Genomic DNA, 21,337 nt, shown 5'->3' with positions numbered 1-21,337 from the left:
ATCTTCAGAAAGGATACATTATTATAAATGATAAAGATTAATAACCATTCTGCTGTGTTTCTAAATGTATTTGATGCCATTATTTTTTTTTTTACAAACAAATATCTGAATTATTTCACTTCACATCCTGTCCTCTATAAATGAAGGCAAAACACCTTATATATATATATATATATATATATATATATACAGTATAAAAATGTTTGTAATAAGCTTTTATTGGTTGAGTGTAGGAGCAAGCAGACTGTATTTTATTTTCACTGCTTTTATTTTATAAAGTGTTTGAGTATGTTATTATTATCTACTTTTACCTTCTTTTGTAAAAGCCCAATAATAAAAGTTAAGTCCCTTTAAGTCAAGACATTGTTATTATTTATTATTATTACTCTTATATAAGTTTTACCATATGTTGGTTTAAGGCGTAATGCAAGAGGGTGAATATTTGTGAATTGCTCATAGACCGTGTGTGTGTGAGGGGCGTAGGGGGTGGACGACACGGCAGGAAAAGCAGGAAGTGCATGGAGAAAATAAGCGAGTAGTCAGAGTGCCAGAAGAGCACATGCTGTGCAGAAAAAAAAAAAACATTACAGCTGTTCATTCATACTTCTTCCTCTGCGTATTGCTCGAGGTATATTTGTGAACATGACAAATGTCTCAGAAAGAACAGCCTCAGTGCCCATGAAAAACAACCTCAAACAAGTTTAATAGTTAGTTAGACAGGAAGCTGATGAATATTTTGTCTGTTTGTCATCAAAACTCTCCGTCTTTGATTTACAAAATTCTTTCAGTTTCGAATTCCAGAACGACGACTCTTTCTTTAATACAGGAAAAAAATAATAATCATTTGATTAGAGGATACTCACTGACTCACAGTGACTCGTCTGTAAACAGCAAGAATGGGGGAATTAGTCATGTTATTTGCGTGCTATATAAGTGGCATGGTTTCGCATTTAAAAGATGTCTCAGTAGACCAAATGGCCCATTGTGAAAACACAGGTCAGTGAAATGCGCCAGAGGCTGTGCTTTTACTCCTATTTGCAACACAATATGCATATTGACCAAAGCAGGGTGCCGATAGCTGCAGTATCACACCTTGCTTTGTGTTGTAAATGTCAAGCAATTTTAGCCTACAGCCTTCAACAGGAAAAGACCAGCCTTTCACAAGTCACAGTACTTTATCTCTTTAAATGCATGCAGTGATGTTTGCTATATCAGACAAGAGTTAAAAGGCCGTTTCTATGTAACTTATAAACATATTGTTGAAACTGAATTTGCAACTTTCTGCAAAAGGTTATGATTTTATGATGACAAACCGACATAACTTTAATTGGTGAAACACAGCAGTTCTTCAGGAAGACAGGTCTTCAGTCATTTAAGGGAGATGTGAATCAACATCCCAGGACATTCAGAGATGATCTGCCGTGTGTCTGTGGAAGGCATTTGAATCCATGCTGCTGTTCATTTACCTGTTGCTCTGCTATATTAAATGTATGTACTACATGTGAATGTCACTTTAAGTGCATCATGTGAGTAATGTTGGTCTTGATGATGAATACGTTCTTTGGCTCTCACATCTGATCAATGAATTTCAATAACTTCCAATCGTTTGTCATTACTAAGAATTAAGGGTTAATTCACCCAATTTCGATAAGAATTATTCACCCCATAATTTATTTACCCCAGTGTTGTTATAAACTCATATAGTTTATTGTTGTGTGGAACACAAAACTTATATATTTATTCATATCTCCACAATGAAAGCCAGTTGTGTCTAATGTCTTCTGGAACCAGGTGCCGGTTGCATAAACTGCTTATAGTTATAAAGTCATCTATCTATCTATCTATCTGTCGATCTATCTGTTTGTCTATAGACTGGTCATAACTTTGGCAGTTACATAAAAAAAGGTAGACTGGTCTAAATTTGAATATAAAAAAAAGTAGCTCAAGCTTGATTTCCACTTGGTTAACTGCTAGTTGGTCAAACTAGTTCTTAATACAGTCTTAATATAGTCACTATGTTTATCCAACTGGTCTAGATGTTCTTCAAAATACCTTCATCTTGCACAGTAAGACATGTTTGGAAGAACAGGCAGGTAACTAAATTATTACAGAATTTTGCTTTAAATAATGATACAGCAATTGCACCCACAAAACGCAAATTCTAGTCAATGAAATATTGTAGGGAACTAAAAGATGATTCATTACAGTTTTTCTCAGTCGCTTTGGTGCATTTCTCAAATCATCCTTAATATTTGCAAAGGAGTATAGGCATTTCTCAAAACAATTCATACAAACAGCACCCCACAATGGATTTCCTGCAAAAGCCTGTAACTTACTCAAAATCTTTAGTTCATCTCTCAAAAGTAAGTATTTATGTCAATGAACATATCAGTGCCATCAGAATGAAAGGTCCTGATTGTTCACAAACTAGATCAAACTAGTCAAAATGCTTAGTCATGTTGTCAATATAACAGTGCACTCTGTTAGTGTTACCTGATGTAAACTATGACAACAGTTTGGATGACAGTTACTGTACTGAAGTGCAGAAGGCTGCGCTTCTTATGTATGCCATATATCCATTCAAATGTACACATTTACACATTACTGTATGTGGGATATTGATTGAAAGAGACTGTTTCAAAATGTTTGAGTAATTGATGATATGGTTGATCTCCCAATATTTAGCTGCACCCTTCAGCCATTGCAAGCCATGATTGACAACACGGTCCACAACAGTGGCCCTTGTTTCATCTGATATGCGCCTCTGTCCTTGGCCTCTTCTGCTTCTTCCTCTGTTTTGCCTCTGTATCCTTACTCCTCTTCTTCCTCTCGGCTGTTGACCCTGATGGTTTTCTGGATGTTCATCCATCATCAGAATGTGTAACTCTTGTGTTATCCTCTGTCTATATATGCTTTCCAATTGAAGGTTCATGAGATGCACCTTTGAGCTATTTACTGGTTTATAATTGGTTGATCTATATTCTCCTCACTAGTGAAAGTCAAGATTCACTTTCACAATTCATGGCAAATTTACAAAAAGTCTAATAGAAATGTGTAGAAAATATGCTTGACAGTTTATGACAACTAGATCAACCATTTTGCATTTAATGACTTATATGATGAACTAATAACTAGATGTTTTGAGGGGTAAGACTATAGCACAGAGAACTGTATAATACATTTTGAGCAACATGATATTAGCAAATGAAAATGTAGGAAACCGCAGACAACTGTACATAATCAGTTGCATCAAAGCAGCTTGATTTTTAGATGCCTATTTTTTTTAAGTGTGCTGCAAAAAACAAACAAACACAACATAATAATAATAATAATAAAAATAAAACAGTCTCACGGGAAACTTGGAAACACATTTTGTTATACAAAACTCTTTTTCTTTTTATTGTTTAAGAGTCTTCAAAATGAAAATGTTTTTAAACTCTAAAAAGAAAAAATCTGCCTGCTGTAAATGTGCACATTTTGCGTGTGATTCTAAACTAGCGCTAACACAAAGAGGGTAACAATAGATTTAAGACCAATCTTTAAAAAAAAAAAAAAAAAAGAGGGGGTCGGGTAATAACAAAAACCTACCTGTAACTACATTACAAAACGGTTGGCTGTGTCTGGCGCCGACGCGATCGTGATTGGCAGGACTCTGCCACCGACGCAGCTGATTGGCTAGTTACAATTCAAACGCACGTCCTCCTCGTGGTCTCCGCCCCCTCGTGTATTTCCGGTGTGGGAGACCCAGTGAAATGCCCCTGAAACTCCCGAAGGCGATTGTTGTTTCATTCATTCGCAGCTCTCAGACCGCGCGGCTTTACACGCTTTGGACGCCGTCCCGACCGCTCCTTTTAAAAGGGTACGTTTTAAATCTCTCTCATTTATTTCAAAGCTAGCTCTAGTAATTTTCATTCTCTGCAAGAACAAAAATAAGAAAACAAAAATAGGAGTGATTTGTTTGTGTTAAGGCACATTTGAACGAGATTAACAAACACTAACGTTAAACAGATTGGCGGGCTCCTGTGGCGCGTTTTTCGTTGTAACTTATTACTTACGCAAAGTTATAGTAAGTTAACGCAGTCCACTCCTTTCTCGAAGAAACTTTTTTTTTTTTTTTTTTTTTCATTTTTAATTTTTTTTTTATTTACAGCAAACATCGCGATTCTTTTAAACTTCAACTTTTGGGGGTTTCGAAACAAAGGGCTAATATCGGATGTTTAAAATCGTTCAGAAGACGTTCTACACAAAGCAATGGTGTTACGCTTCGTTTTTGTTTATTTGTTTATTTTTTTAATCGATTAAAGTTCTTCGCAGTGTAAACAACAGAATCGTGTTTTCACGCGCTCGGGGATTTAAAAGGGCGCGAATCGCGCGCTGTGTTCGTGTTCCGGTTCGCACTGGAACCGCGGGGTATCCGTAGAAACCGTTCGCCTCTTAGCTTTCTCTTTTAAACCTCCGCCGCAGCACCGCGAACTTCCGACGGATTTGAGAAGGTACTAAAATCAATTTTTTTAAACGGACAAGCCGCTACTCAAATATTTTTTGTTTATAGCGGACATTGTGTCCTGTTTGAATTCGCGCGAGCTCAGGCCTAGCGCGTGTTGTAAACAAACGGGAAGCCGGTCATTCCGCGCGCTCGTTCATTACGCTCCCTGTAAAGTTAATTTCTACTTTTTACCAAACGAGCGCGTTACAATTTATTTAAAGTTTCTGTACTATTACCAGATATCGTGTTTGTTGATCGATTGTGCTTATCTAGCGACTCTCTTTGCATGCAGCTTTCCAGTAAAGCAAAATGAGTGATTCTGGCAAGGACACAGTGGCTCCTAAAGAGAAAGACGGAGCCGAGAAGAGAGGACGTGGAAGACCACGAAAACACCCACCACAGGTATTGCATTGCTTTATATGGGGCGTTCTGATTTTCAGTGGGCCGGTATATTTCATATTGACGAGACCAAAACACTGCCTTTATTTTGTGTTTCGGGCTAAAATGATGCGTGCGTTATTTTTTTTATTTTTTTTTTGAGGTCTTGCACATGGGCTGAGGAGAACCAAACCTTTTTTTTTTTTTTTGTGTGCTACTTAATCTCCTAAAGCTCTTAACAGATAGGCTATATTAATCTTTGTTTTGGTGCATCTTCAACTCAACTGCACACGCTTAACATGTGCAATGGTCATCTGTAGTGGCAGAATGACCAAGGCCTGTAACATGATCTCTTTAAACCAGCAGTAACCCACTTACTGCTTCAGCTGCGCGCTGATTGGCTGCTGGGAAAAGCCAGCATCTGATTGGTTCATCCCGCTGTCATTCATAGGGCCTCAAGAGTGCATTGGGTTTAAAGTTTCTATTACTCACCCATGTAATCAGAGCCTTTGAGTAGTAATCCATGGCCACCATCATACAACAAGATGGATTGCTTATTAGGCACCACTGTCTTAGCTTCTTTAGTATGTGTATATAATTTATATAAAGCCATAGCTCCTTTCTACACTACAAGTACACTAATAATGTGCTACAGAAAACAAACAAACACGCATATCATGTGCATTTAAGTTTCATTCTGATTTTTATCCAAGTGGATCACATGCTTAAGAAGACAGCAGCAAAGTAGCAGATTCAGTTTGTAAGTGGTTAGTTTCAGAAATTAGTAGGATGCTACTGCTTTTTCAAGTTTGGTTTTAAGTTTTTCGTCCAAATCTCCATTTTTTTTTTTTTTTCTTCAGGCTGTTTTGTGTTGTGTAGTTGTAAAATTGTCAAATGATTGAAAGACTATAAATGTTAACAAGTACTGTTCTTTCACACTCTCTTCTCTGTAAATCAAATGACGTAGATGTTAGTCTACATTGACGTAAACTTGGTTTCCTGTCCTTGAGAAGACAGAAGCAGACTTGGTATGCATTATTTGCAGTTGGCTTACACTATCCATGTGCATATGTCTGACAGGAAATATTCTTTACACTGACCATGAGCAGCTCATTTAACTGGTATAACACTGATAGTTGGGCTGTGGTGGTCTGCAGTGTATTTGGTTCTCTTTTGGCAACCAATGACTGCATGCCACCTGTTGGTCTTAAAGTAGCAACCAGTTGTGTTAACTATGAACAGCAGATGCTTTATAAGTTATCCACCAGTAGTATGTGGAAACCCACAGTTGACTCAAGTTTGTGCACAGATTTTTGTGATTCTGATTACTTATCTTTTTCAATCCTTAGCAACAGGAGGCAAGTGGATCTCCCACACCGAAGAGACCTAGAGGAAGACCAAAGGGCAGCAAGAACAAGCCAAGCTCCACAGCATCGCGGGGCAAAGTGAGTAGAAATCTCTGTGGTTTTGTACACAACTATCTCTACAATATTACCATCAAAGACAAGAAACCGACAAAACTGCGTCTGTCTTCCGGCCCTCTGAGTTTGCACGGTAACAATCAAAACTTGTTGTTGGTGTCTGTGTTTCCATAAAGAACATTCTCACGGAACCTTTTTATTGCACAAAGTTCTTTTATAGAGGAAGGTTTTTTTAGGTCATCACATAGAGACACTTTATTTTAAGGTGTCATTGTTACACGTTACATGTACTTCCTATTATTATAACGCTTAATTGTGCATTATTACATACAAATAACCCTAAGCCACACCCTAATCCTAGCCATATAGTAAGTACATGTAGGTAATTAATATTAATCTGTACTTAAATGCATAATTACACTGTAACAAAGACACCTTAAAACAGTGTAACCAAAGATTCTTCTAAGAACTCTTTAGTGAAAGGTTCTTTGTGGAACCTAAAACGGTGGTTCTATGGAATGAATGAAAATCCCCACTTTTGGAACCTTTAATTTTAAAAGTGATTCTGCCCAATTTGCTTTTTTGTTTAAATGTAAACATGCTTGTTTACAGTCCATTTCTTGGCTGCTCATGTGTGTGTGTGTGTGTGTGTGTGTATATATATATATATATGTATATGTGCGACCAGAACAGTCTTCTGTTTTTGTTAGAGCCTGCAGATAAAACCAGTTGCTCAATTCCGGCTGACTTCCTGCTGGCTTCCTGTGGCGTAGCAGGCGCTGTGCGTTGCAGGTGCACAGGCAGCAGTGCAGTCTCTGAGTCGATAACCCCACCCCCTGCTTCTACCCTTCCTTCCCCTCCATCTATTGTTATGACGACAGCTGACCCACCAACCCTCCCCAACCAAAACCCCCCCACCCCATATGCACATCGCCTCTCTCTTTGTTTGTGTGTGCGCGTGTTGCCGTTTCTCTCGCCCGCTTGTACCAGCTGTCTCTCAGCTCCGGACCAGGTGGCTGGCGAACTGAAGTGCACTGCGTGCTGCTCATGTCCGTTTCCAATATAATAGCCAATGAACTCGCTGCCCCTGGGCCGCCCGCCAGCATAAGCCCAACAGCGCCCTCTGGTGCTCAACTGCATGTGTAGCACCGTGTTTATTCTCTCTTTCTCTTTCAGAAAACAGCAACTGCTTCGGCACCTGCAGGGACGAAACGCCGAGGACGGCCCAAGAAAGCAGTGAGTTTTTGTTTGTCTTCCGTTTAGCGCATTTCGTGTGCATTTATAGTGAAAACCGCAAGGCTGAACGGGTGTTTGTGTGGTGGGAAGTTGCCATGGGCAACAACAAAAATATTTGGCTGCTCCTCACGGGGGATTTCTTGCAGTTCTTTCTCCCCTTTCGTTTCTCTTGTAGGTCTTGTTTATAAGAACAGATCAAATATCTCGAAGCCTTTTATTTTGCAGTTAAGTCAGTTTGGCATGTAATCAGGCAGAGCCCAGTGCCGCCCCCCCATTTCCTCGACAGCTCACTGTGTAGTCATCAGCCCCGTGTCTTTGTGCTGCATTCCTCTCACATGAGGCACGGTTCTGGCGCTGGAGTTTAGTTTTCCTCATTCAAACATGTCTGCAGGAATCCGGTGAGTTGAGTCACACAAACCTTGAGTCACTACTAGTTATTGTGGCCATGCGGGGACGTTTCCTCCACTTAGTCATTTAAACTTTGAAAACAGGAGGCTCTGATTTGATTTAGTAGAGTGGATGCTACATGCAAAATGTTAAATATACTTTGTGACCTTTGTTTAATGTCTTAAAGGGATAGTTCACCTAAAAATGAAAATTCTGTCATTAATTACTCGCCTTCATATTGTTCCTAAACCATAAGACCTTTTGTTTTTTAACACAAATTAAGATTTTTGATGAACTCAGAGCTCTCTGATCCTCCATAGACAGCAAGGCTATTACCACGATCAAGGTCCAGAAATGTAGCATGGGCATCATTAAAATAGTCCATGGGTTCAAATAATTTTACGAAGCAACGAGAATGCTTTTCGTGTTTGTTGAATAAAGCCGTTATTTTTTTTTCTTTTGTGCACAAAGTTTTCTCCTAGCTTTGTAAAATTATGATTGAACCCCTGATGTCACATGGACTGTTTTAACGATGGCGGTAGTTCCCTTGCTGTCTATAGAGAGTCTGAATGCTCTTGGATTTGATCAAAAAAATCTTAATTTGTGTTCCGAAGATGAACGAAGGTCTTAAGGGTTTGAAACGACATGAGGGTGAGTAATTAATGACAATTTTCACTTTTGGGTGAGCTATCCTTTTAAGAGGAGTGTTTCCGTATATGTCCGCTTTGATGGCAACTTCATCACTTTGTGGAAATGCTTAGTGTCACTGTGAACCCATAGTTACCTAGAGGATTGTTGTAAGTTAATGGTGCAGGTTGTGAGTGAGCAAGTCAGTCACTCTCTGTTCGTGTTTATTTTAATTTTTTGTTCTTTCAGATTTGAGATGATAGACTGCAGTTGTCACACTTGACCCCAAAAATTACAATTTTTGAAAAATGAAAGAAAATACTTGCACAAATACAAGTGATGCCTGTAGTCAGGATAGGGCCATATTTAATAATGGCCCTATCCTTATTAAATTGACAAGAATGAAATTGAGGCTGTGAGGGACTGAAGTACAGTACTTTCAGTAGGTTGTAGTGTTTAATATACAGATTGCTCTGACTATCTTTCTGAAAACTTAAGCAAAAAGTCCTTAATACAGCTTTGAAAGTTGTAAAAATGACGTGATCTAGGACCTTTATACAGTGCGTGCCATTATAAAAACTGTACATCTGTTAAATTCAATATGACGTCCAACCCAATTTAAAGGTCCGTTGCATTCGTTTTATTTTGCATGCCGTAATGCAAATGTCACTTCCTCATCTGACCGTTTGTTGCCGTCTGTTTCTTCAGGAGAAGGAGGAGCAGCCATCTAAGTCCTCTGAGGAAGAAGAGGAGGAGGAGGAGGAGGAGGAGGAAGAAGAGGAACAGTAACTAGCAACTCGTGCTACCTCACAATCCAACGTTATTTCTTCCTGTTGACCAGAGCTGGACTGACCCTCCCCACCCCCCCATTCCCCCTCTTCCCCTTACACTAGTGCCACCCTCACCCTCCAATTCACCTTTACGCTCTAGCGCCCCCTAGCGTCAGGGAGGCTTGCACACTTCATGCGCCTTCTCTGTGTAACACCACTGGAAAAAGACTCAAAATACTGTATGTCCATTCATGGATGCATGCACACGTGTATGCGTGTACGTATATGTCTCGCACTCAATGGATAATTGGTCGAAAGTGTCTGTCATTATACTGGACAAAGATATGCTCTGATGGCGGCTTGACACAAAGCGATTTGCAAAATACTGAAGTTTTCTCTTTTCGCAAACAACAGTTTCAGGCCTTGAGAATTCAAGTTTATTTTTACACGTCTAAATCTAAAATATGGTAGGTTGTGTGAAATTCATGTCGTTGTGTACTGGACAAAGGTGAATTGACCTACTCGTTTGTTTTTACTTGGGTTGTGTGTGCGTGTGTGGTAACTCGATGTCTCCAGTTATACTTTTTAGCTACTCCGTGATTCGAGCTAGAAATAAAATGAGCTTTTTTTTTTTTTTTGAGTGATCATAATCTAGAGGACTTTTAACTAGTAATCAACATATCATTGAATGCTTTGTCGTGAATTTTGACTTGATTATAAATTTTTTTTTTTTTTTTGATAATGCCCTCCGCCGACTCGCCACCATCATGATTTCGCTGATTCCTGCGATTTTTAAATTTACTGGCATGCGAAAGCTACGTAGTCAGTTTCAGTCCGTTTTCAGTGTAGTTCAGCTTTCTGGATGTGCCAAGGAACAGTTTGCTCGTCTGGCTGTGTTTGAAACGTTATTTTTGGAGGACGGCGATTGGTTTTAATTGTGGAAATGACTTAAATATTTTACCACCAACTGATTCTTGCTCCAAAAAAAGGCACCGCAAATGATTAGACACTAGCAGTGCTTTTAATTTTATCGGCCCGAAATCCATGAATTACACGTGCGAACATTAAATCCTTTTTGTTTTGTTTTTTAACTAGAAAATGCTAGATCATTCCATTTGCTCGCAATTTCCTTGTGAACTTCCCAGCCGTGTCACTACTTCTGTCCCATTACAGTCCACTCGGACAACTTTCGCTTGATGTGTTTTGGGTTTTTGTTTTGTTTTCATGTTGTTTTTTTTTTTTTTGACGTGTTAAATTCCATGTCAGGGAACGCTGATCGGTCCAGTGACTGGGTCTCCTCTCAGAACTTAATGCTGCTACAAACATGGTTAATTAAACCCGGAATACTGCAACCAGGTCAGTTCTACTCTGGACTTGACCGTCACGTTCATACCTCACTTTACAACAGCCTATGACGGATTACTCTTCTCTTTCCTGACGATGTTCAACTGGTCTCAGTGCAGCCTTTGGCAAGCGTGTTTGTTTCTGATCCATTTACAGCTGTCTCCGGTGTGGGTTTTTTGTTGCGTTTTCGTTTCGTTTTAAACTGATTTCGCTTACAGCAGTGTGCATCAATGAACAGAAACAGTTTTTTTCATATAAACGTCTGGACACACCACAGGAATGACTGCATTGAGTCAGAGATGCATAACATGTTCACAGACTGTGGTAGAGATATAGGTTTGTGTGTTTTTAGTTTATTTTTCTATACATACTCGTTTGGTGCACTGAACTGACTTTGATTTTGTTATATCATGGACAAAATGATTTAGTGTGGCACCTGAAGGTTAGGGCTTTTTTTTTTTTCCTCTTTATAATAAATTACATCCTGCTAGTTGCTTAGCTCTGAGCCCCCATTTAGTAGATCATGATGGTACTATGGCTGTTTGACGCAGTGGATTTTAACATGCCCCTTCAATACTGATGTCTTGTTTTTATGTGCCCGTACACACACAAACTGGTTTGGGATCAGTCTTTTCAATGTATACACTCTGCATTTTCTATTGTGGACTGCAGGAATTTATATTCAAAATGGTAATAAAGTTAAGAATTCATACATATCTTTGTGTGGCTGTATTTTGTATTTTTTTTTGTATTACTTTTAACCAATACAACAGGAAATAAACTGCTCTGGTCATGTGACAATTTGCACTAATCATGTGAAACTGCACATTTAATTGAGACAATTTACTTTTTCCATATTTGTAGGAAGTGCACTAAAACATCAGTAAGGTTTTTAGAGCTTTATAAACGAAAATCTGTTTACGGTTACTATTGTGTGATTAAATGGGTTAACTTTTCTCTTCTACATAGCTGTTTTGTCCTTCCCTTGGTTTCCCTTTTTTGGCCCTGACCACAGACAACTCGGCTTGGTCCAAAATCTCAAACTATATGGTTGTATGGACTCTTTTCGCAGTTTGATGCATTTCTGCTTTAATCTAGAAAACTATTTTAATTTTTAAACTTTCAAATGTGAAATTGATATAATTTGTTCTAATTCTGTAACTCAAAACATTAAAAAAAAAAAGTAATATACTGCTAGAATGGGATGATAAACTTTTCCTCTTGGTACTTGCTGCGGAGCTGATGGGCGGAGCTTGTTGAACAGCTAAACATAATTAGGTCAAGCTCCTCCCATTTCAATTGCTCATGCTGCACGTTGCTGTCAGTTCACACAGCATTTCCGACTTGCCAATTAAAGCAGATTTCACACAGCAGTTTTAATAGATGTATAACAAAAAAAAAAGTAGTTTAAGCACATCAGCATGGTAGCAGCTTGAATGATTAAAACAGTCCAAATGAAAGCTTTCATATCAGGGAGTTGTGTATAATAACTCATTTGATAAGATGATTCATCAAGGACTAGATGGAAATTCTTTGATCATAAGGTGTGTGTGAACCCTTTTAAAAGATAAGATTGTAATGGTTGCGTGTATTAATTTAATGGGCAGATGGCATATTAAGAGTATCTGAGATCAGGAAACGTGATTGTTTAGCTGCTGATATAATTTGCCAAGCAGGTCTGATAAAATGCTGTAAACCTGGTTCTGCACTGCATTCGACAAACCAAAAATCATTTCACACCTATTTCTGCATCTTCATTCACTTTTCCCTGATTTCAACTCAGCTTTCCATACAGCAAACCAGCTCAATTTGTGATCATTCACAAACCTTCTAAAGTAATTACCAACCAAACACCAGACTGTAAACTCTTCAATAATATCTGTTCATTTCAGTGGGACTAAACACCAGTCAGGACTGGATTTCTGGAGAATTAACTAACTCTGGGCTGGTACTTCTTTCAGGAAAACCTGAAAAATCAAAAGTTTTAACACTGAGGCTATGAAGATAGTATTACATAAAAATGTTGTGGCTTTCTCCAAGTCTCTATGCTCTATTAGTATTTGCAAAAGTTATGAAATAAACTTACATTTTGCCAAGTTACACAATCAGTGTTGCACATTTAACATTCACAGTTTTTCTTTTCCAGCAAAACAGGTCCAAAATATTTGTGACTCATCTTGCACTATATATATATATACATTTTTGTCCAATAAAATTATCTCTAGAATGAGAATGTCACCTCCCAGAAATTGTAAATATCACCTGCTTCCGACTAGCAAGAGCAAGCAGTAATTTGCTAGGCATGATATGCTGCTGGGCTAACCAAAGGCTACTGGCTATTTAAAGTGATAGTGCACTTTAGTGATCCGTTTTGGTTAGCATTGACCGCTTGACCATTTCTCAAAATATCATACCTGTTTGGAATGACATGCGTGTAAATGATTTTCATTTTTGGTGAACTCTGCCTTTCAGGAACTGATAAGACTATACACAACCTATAAGACTTTTTGCCATCTGGCACAATGATTTCTAAAAGCAGAATGCATTTTCAGCTCTGCTGACCAAGAAATCAAATTATGTGGGCTTCACTTTCATAAACAACCGCAATTTTTGACATCCAATAAAACAGTGAATAAATAACACATTTTAGGACAAGCAGGTCTGTAATACCAGCAAAAAGGTTTGCCTTTGCTTTCTCATTCACTTCACTGACAGCCCTGCGGTCCATTCCCAAATTTAATTTTTGAGCCAATAATCTAAGCCATATGCCATGTGACTAATGACTCTGGAGGAGTTGGGAAATTAAGTCCTGACACTGACTGACACCAGCTACTATCCTGTGACGTCAGCAGCAGACAGGACAAATTAGTGCAAAAGAAAAAGAAAAGTGCATTAAACGGTGAAAATATGTGTTGTTTATGACTACAATAATTACTTAAAGGATATAATGCACACCATATTAATCGCTGGATTGAAGCGGTGTGGATGTTTGTGATGTTTTTATCAGCTGTTTGGACTCTCATTCTGACGGCACCCATTCACTGTGTGGTTCATTTTCAGCAAATTTTCATTTTTGGGTGAACTACTGCTTTAATGTGATATGATGATACCAAATGCCAGTTTGCAGTTTCAAGCAGCATAACAGTTTTTGCACAGATTTAAGTTACAAATGGTTGCAGCTGATATTGCACTGTTAAAAATAAAGGTGCTTAAAAGGTTCTTCACAGCGATGCCATAGAAGAACCATTTTTTTATTTTTTTTTTGGTTCCACAAAAAAACATTCAGTTAAAGGTTCTTTAAAGAACCATCTCTTTCTTACCTTTTTATAATCTGAAGAACCTTCTTTCACCACAAATAACCTTTTGTGAAACAGAAAGGTTCTTCAGATGTTTCTTCTATGGCATCGTGAAGCACCTTTATTTTTAAGAGCTTATGCTAAAAATAGGGTGAATTCTGTATTTGAACACACTGTTGACAATTACTTGCCAGTTTTTGATTGTTTGATTGAAATGTCTGTGTTATTGGCAAAACAATACATATACTCAGGACGCACAGCTACTTTTGGCTGTTAATAAAGCCTGTAAAAAAAGTCAAAAGATCAAAAGCAGTTGAAGGTGAGCTTATAGGGATGAATGAGTTCAAGGGGAATAAATGATTGCAGAGGTCCTACAAAAGTCACCAGAGAGAAGTCTGTTGTTTTCACTGGAAGATCCAGTTATGACCTTTTGATACTGAAATTATGTAAAAAAATTATAAAAAATAATAAAAAATTTTAGCCTCCAGTTTCATCTGCATCCAGCTATTTTTTTTTGCTATACAAAACAGCTCATTTTGCTGCTTGATATTTCAAACGGGTGTGTCTTGCCATATTATTTTAATGTATTATCTTAATTATGAACACACTAGTTTGTAGCACAAACCGTTTTAGGATTTACTGCATGTTGTTACTATTCTCATTATTTCCACATTTACAGAAAATGGCTTATTACTTGACAAATTTTCACAATAGCATCTGTAACATACATTTAGAAAATATATGGGGTGAATTTTCATTTCACGCCGACTTTAAAGGGATAGTTCACCCAAAAATGAAAATTCTGTCATCATTTACTCACGCCATCTCTAAACCTGTTTTTTTTTTCTGTACCATTAAATTCACTTGCTTCCAGTGTTGATTGGACTCCAATGTATCTTAGATAAAGTTTTGGAACGACATGAGAGTAAATTATGCGGTATCTCTTTAACCCTTTAGTTTCTCATGACATTCCCAGTGCATGAGCACATCCGGCGTTCAGGAAACGAGTGCCGTTAAAAAGGCGAGTCACCTGACAAACTAGTTAAAACAGATTCTTGAGCGCTTGAGTGCCATTTTAGCAGATCACTTTCATGCACACTCAGTAAAACGAACAGCTCTCGTGAGGATTTAATAGCACAGAACATCAGCAGAATACATACAGCTAAAATAAATAAAAAACTGTAACACAGTGGCGTATTAACATCCTTCTTGAGTCTCACTATTCAGATTGCTTCAGCTGGACCATATTTGTGAGAAGAGACCTGAGGTGAACAATATGATCCCATCGCTTCACTGTAGAGTTCTCATGTCACTAAAGCTCGTCCAGACTCAGCGCTTCAAACAGTGGAAAAATCAGTAGCTTATTGCTCAAAAATGTTCATCTTGGGAATCTGCAATACAGGACGATGAGACAGTGTTGAGTTATTGACCAGGTTCGCAGATTATGTGCAGAATCACCAAGAGTTAAAGCTGATTTTCATGCATCAGGATCCTTCGAGAGCAGGGGTCTGCGCTGCTGATACGTCCTCATCCAACCCTGGACCACCTGGAAATGCAAAAAAAAAAAGTTTCATATTTTGACGTGGTTTGTTACAATGCTGAACGGCTTTTCCACACAGGCTCGTTACGACACGCAAGCAACTGGTTGTAAATATGTGGAGATGTGTGTAAATCCACTCATAGGTTGTTGTCATAGGTCTGAAACATTTTAAATTCCCATTTCTTAACCCTAAAAAGGGCAAAACCATAAAGAGACACCAGAAAATTAATTTATTGCTATGTCCCATCTTATTAGGACTCAAATAATACAATTTCATGATTGTTTTCAAAGCTTGACTCTTATTTTAGTGTTTTAATGTTTGTATCCCCCAGGATACGTTGCCTCTTTGGGGGTATAAATTCACTGAAAACACAACACTTGTTTATCAATGCTTGTAACAACATGGTTGTAATTCCTGAACACTTTGGAATACAGTGAACGCATAAAAAAAATAAAAATAATAAAGTATAAAAATGTTTGCAGTAAAGATAATGTAGTATACGAATTTGTTTTTATTTTATATAAAATAAATATTTTATAAAATATGTTGCACTCTAAAATTGCTATAAAATCAAAGCCATATGTCTACGCAAGTTACGATCCAAATTTGAAGTTGATATCACAAAAATTGTGGTTCCTGTGAGATTTTGTTTGGGCACTATACCAAAAATAACCACTGGGTTACACCCAAAATCTATTGAATTTTTCTGATGCAGTTTTCTGTCACAAATCAATAATTTTATGTCACAATATCACTTCTATTACAAAATATGGAACCTTCACTGTCAGACCTTTCCAACGATATGTGTTACAAAAAGATTTAATTTTCTAAAACACAGAAGACACAAGCCACAAAATCAGTCTATGTTTTAATATCTTGATTTATACCCCTAAAAGGGCGACGTATCCCCTGAGATACAAACATTTAGAGACAGATTACAAAAAAATGTAAGCATTAGCTAAAAAGCTAATGCTGGATAACAGCTTTTTAAACAGGCAAGTCCCCTCCAACGTGTGTAAATATGTGAACTAGATCAACTTTTATCGGAGGGTGAGTAGATTTCCCACTACCATGCTATTTTAAATACTTCCTGTGAGCTAAACAAAGAATGTATGAACAAAATCACCTCATCTAAATATTCACATGAAACCAAGAAATAAGACCTACACTTTCACTGCTTCTCCCCAAAGCTTCTCAAATGTCTGTCGCTAAAATATACTTTTCACACCAAATTAAACATAAACATAAACATACAAGAGCTGCCTTTCTGCGTGGGACATTATCACTGTTGTTCAAAGCAAGCGAAGGATTTTACTGTGTTTCTTGAGAGAGAAAGTTTTTGTATTTTGTATAAAGTTGACAATTACATGCCAAAAGTATTGGAACCCCCTCCTAATAAACAGGTTTGACTACTTCCGAGTAATTTTTTGATTTTCTAGGGAATTGTATGCTTGTAATTTTATAGCAACAGTTTGGACAGGACCCTTTCTATTCTAACATTTATTTTTTAAAGTTAAACAGAGACATTGTCATGTTAGAATAGAAAAGGGTCCTGTCCAAACCGTTGGTATAAAATTACAAGCACACAATTCCCTAGAATATCATTATATGCTTAAACATTAAGATTTGTACTCATGGAATTACTAAAGTAGTCAAATCTGTTCATTAGAAGGGGGTGTTCCAATACTTTTGGCAATATAGTGTATCTTGAAATGTAATTTATTGCTGTGAAAATATCTGAATTTCTCCAGTCTCTAGAATAATTTCTGAATATTATCAATATTGAAAACTACTGCTTCATATTTTTGTGGAGTTTTTTTTTTTTTTTTAATAAATAGAAAGTTCAAAAGAATAGCATTTATTTAAAATAGAAATGTACTGTAACATTATAAATGTCTTCACTGTCACTTTTGATCAATTTAATGTGTCCTCGCTGAATAAAAGTATTTATATTGGTAGAGTACATATTGACATTTGCTTTCAGTATTGCACTGGGAGTCAGCATTAGACATTAGCATTTTTCATTTCATAACAGGATGGATTACCTTTGTGTCTTCCTCTTTCCAAAGAATTTCCTGTTCTGCCTCGTTCAGCTCTTCAGTTGGGTCATAAGTGTAAACTGGAAGCAGCTGATGCCGCAGTCTATCAATCCTAAAAGTGCACAGACACACAGGCAAAAAAAAAAGAAGTCATTCTGTCCCTGTCTTATTTCCTTCATCATCCACTTACATCGTATGGAAAACAGAGGGACGGACATTGTGCTTCTGCGTTTCAAAGAAGAAAACAAAGACTCTCAAAGGCTGTATTTATTAAACACAGTAATACAGTAATATACCATTTTCTAATGTAATTTATTTCTGAATTTGCAGCATCATTTCTCCAGTCTTCAGTGTCACATGATCTTTCTAATATGCTGATTTGCTGCTCAAGAAATATTTCAAATTGTAATCAACATTATTATATTACTATCATTAACATTATTATTATTATTTTGTGGAAATTATGATACACTACCATTCAATAGTTTGATGTAAGTATAAGATTAAAAGAAAGAAAGAAAGAAAGAAAGCAAATTTTTATTTTATTAGTTTACTAATTTTTAATTAAAAGAAATGAATACTTTTATTCTGCAAGGATGCGTTAAATTGATCAAAAGTGACAGTAAAGACATTCATAATGTTACAAAAGATTTATATTTCAATTAAATGCTGCTAATTAATTTTTTTACTGCATTTTTGATCAAATAAATGTAGTCTTGGCGTGCAAAAGAGATTTATTTCCACAAAAAAAAAAACATAATATACTCATAATATACTTAAACGTAATAATTCCAAACATTTGATATCTTTCAAAGAGTGCTGGAGTATAATTATTTACCTCCGTTTCCTCCTTATGTACATCACCTATAAAACAAGAAGACACATTAGCATTTTACTATAGTAACATAATTCCTAGAACACATATAAACCAGTTACAACACTTTATAATGTCTGTAAGGCTACTTCAGCCGTGGAAGTAAGCAAAGATGCAGCTGATAAGCGTTTTGCGCACGCAGTCAAGACACATTCATAAAATAATAAAGGCTCTTTGTCTTTCTGGATGTACTGCTCAATCAAATTACTCCATCATGCGACTTCACATTCTTCCCTAAGTGAGCACACAGACAGACACTGTTAGAAACACATGCATGCTACCTAGTAAACACTGCTGCTTTGCTGTTATATATGCCACCTACCACTGCGGCAACAATGCCAAGGGCAGTGATGAGGAAGAAGGGGACCAGCACGTAGCTGACGGCCGAGTCTCCGCTGATGGTGTGAGGGGGGTTAGTGGTGCTGTTCATGGTGTAACACACTCAGACGTGGGCTGTGCTCCTGGCATCTGTTTACTGCTCATCTTCTGCACGCATGTGACTCCCACATGGTCTCTCTGCCCTCATTAATGACTGTCAAATCCAATAGAATACACTTATTTATGGAATAGGACGCAGACAGGAATGCTGGAAAACAGCTAGAAAGTGTTAATCATTTTATTTCAGACTTGTGTGCACTTTGTAGATTTTTTATAGATTATTTACTTGGGCCTATACTTTCCCTTTTTACACATTTTAACTGTGCCGGGAGAATCTCACAAAACAGGTTCAGGTCACTTTGAAATTAAAAGATTATTTATTATTATGCCAATTTCTTTACAATAATTCCCCTCTTTAATCTTTATTACCATAATCTTCATAATCATTTTGCACCGTCGTACATCAAAACAGCGTGTTTTCTAAAGCTGTTGACACAACATCAGTCATTTAACATACTAACTTACATTTATATTAAGGAAAGATAATATTTTTTATTTAAAACAAAACGTCCAGCTAAGGGCTAATATAACGAGAAAGCGACTATGATGCGGGGAAAAACCGCATTCAGTGACACTATCTGCCACCATTTGTTTACTTTAGTTGCATTACTATGGTGAGCAGTAATGATAGCTTGTTATCATGTCATCATGTTAATTATGAGCGCTAATAACACCGCTGCGTCTGCTGACTCACGTGAAAGCATCATGACCAGTCAAACTTCACCATCGAGCCTCTGAAGCAAACCCACCTGATTCAGTCAAAACAGCCGGAGGAGTGTCGCTTCACTATAAGGAGACTCCAAATCCAGTTATTATAACACAAGTCATGAGTTTGTATGACATTAAAGCTCCACTGTCAGTGTTTACGGAAAGCAAGTCCTGCAGTGAAAACGAAACGATGATGGTGGAGCTGGAGGAGGAGCTAAGCTTCCCAATGAACTCCACGAACAGCAGATGACGCCACTGCATTATCATAGCATAGCATAGCATATCATATCATATCATATCATATCATATCATATCATAGCATAGCATAGCATAGCATAGCATATCATATCATATCATATCATACCGTAGCATATCATATCATAGCATAGCATAGCATAGCATAGCATATCATACCATACCATACCATAGCATAGCATAGCATATCATAGCATATCATATCATATCATATCATATCATATCATACTATAGCATAGCATAGCATATCATAGCATATCATACCATACCATACCATACCATAGCATATCATATCATATCATATCATATCATATCATCATATCATATCATACCATAGCATAGCATATCATATCATATCATATCATATCATATCATATCATATCATATCATATCATATCATATCATACCATACCATACCATAGCATAGCATAGCATAGCATAGCATATCATATCATATCATATCATATCATACCATACCATAGCATACCATAGCATATCATATCATATCATATCATATCATATCATATCATACCATACCATACCATACCATACCATACCATACCATACCATAGCATATCATATCATATCATATCATATCATATCATATCATATCATACCATACCATATCATATCATAGCATATCATATCATATCATATCATATCATATCATATCATATCATATCATATCATATCATACCATACCATAGCATAGCATATCATATCATATCATATCATATCATATCATATCATATCATATCATATCATATCACATCACATCATATCCTATTCTAATTGTTTTCTTTTCTATTTATATATATATATATATATATATATATATATATATATATATATATGGGTAATGTTAGGGACAGGTTTGGTGATATGGGTAGGTTTAAGGGTGGGTTAAGGTGTAAGGGATGGGTCTACAGTGTAATTATAAATGTCATTACAGAAATTAATTACATATGCAATTACATATAGGTATTTTAATAAAAAATATATCAGATGATTTATTTAAATGTAAGTACACAGTAGTTAAGGCCACCTAATATACGTAGTATATACGTATACAAAATAGTTTAAAACCACGCCTTCTAAAAATGTCCAAAGTGATTGACAGGCAGAGTGCGTTCTCTGATTGGTTAAAAAGTGCGGGCCGCCCCCTGACTCTTTGTTTGTAGTCTGGAGATTTCACAGAGGAACGTTTCTGTGACAAGTTATAAAGTATCTATTCATGCCACAATGACGGTTGCTTGTATGTATTGTATGTACACACACACACACACACACACACACACACACACACACACACACACACACATTAATACATTAATATATACATTAATTACAATAATAACATTAGTTTTTCTAATATTATATTTTAAAAATCCAATAATCTTAATAATATTTTTTGTGCAGAATTATATATATATATATATATATATATATATATATATATATATATAAATACACACATACGCATGCATATACATACATTACATATATATACATATTGATGAATTCACTCCGGGATATA

The 21,337-nt window shown here is 36.8% G+C and overlaps 2 protein-coding genes across 4 annotated transcripts; one reads left to right on the top strand and one right to left on the bottom strand.

Annotated features, from left to right (window-relative positions):
* Window positions 1-3,702: 3,702 nt before the first annotated feature.
* hmga1a (high mobility group AT-hook 1a) lies at window positions 3,703-11,363 on the top strand. Of its 2 annotated transcripts, none has more exons than XM_058764324.1 (5): window positions 3,703-3,859; window positions 4,779-4,888; window positions 6,214-6,309; window positions 7,462-7,521; window positions 9,244-11,363. In XM_058764324.1, the coding sequence occupies exons 2-5, from the start codon at window positions 4,796-4,798 to the stop codon at window positions 9,322-9,324; spliced, it is 330 nt and encodes a 109-aa protein (XP_058620307.1). In that variant the 5' UTR covers window positions 3,703-3,859; window positions 4,779-4,795; the 3' UTR covers window positions 9,325-11,363. The 2 variants fall into 2 exon arrangements, with proteins under 2 accessions (XP_058620307.1, XP_058620308.1); XM_058764325.1 differs by lacking the exon at window positions 3,703-3,859 and adding an exon at window positions 4,352-4,493.
* A 3,685-nt stretch (window positions 11,364-15,048) lies between these two features.
* smim29 (small integral membrane protein 29) lies at window positions 15,049-19,767 on the bottom strand. 2 transcript variants are annotated; one of them, XM_058763650.1, is made up of 5 exons: window positions 19,532-19,767; window positions 18,722-18,931; window positions 18,364-18,389; window positions 17,532-17,637; window positions 15,049-15,491 (listed from the first exon to the last, which is right to left on the bottom strand). In XM_058763650.1, exons 2-5 carry the CDS (start codon window positions 18,827-18,829, stop codon window positions 15,423-15,425), a joined length of 309 nt encoding a protein of 102 aa, XP_058619633.1. In that variant the 5' UTR covers window positions 18,830-18,931; window positions 19,532-19,767; the 3' UTR covers window positions 15,049-15,422. The 2 variants fall into 2 exon arrangements, with proteins under 2 accessions (XP_058619633.1, XP_058619632.1); XM_058763649.1 differs by having other exon boundaries at window positions 19,587-19,765.
* Between the last annotated feature and the right edge of the window lie 1,570 nt (window positions 19,768-21,337).

The sequence above is a fragment of the Onychostoma macrolepis genome, chromosome 23 (assembly GCF_012432095.1).
Source record: "Onychostoma macrolepis isolate SWU-2019 chromosome 23, ASM1243209v1, whole genome shotgun sequence".
NCBI classification, from domain to species: Eukaryota; Metazoa; Chordata; class Actinopteri; order Cypriniformes; family Cyprinidae; genus Onychostoma; species Onychostoma macrolepis.
Note: the sequence above shows the minus strand (reverse complement) of the source record. Positions and strands in the feature narration are given on the sequence as shown.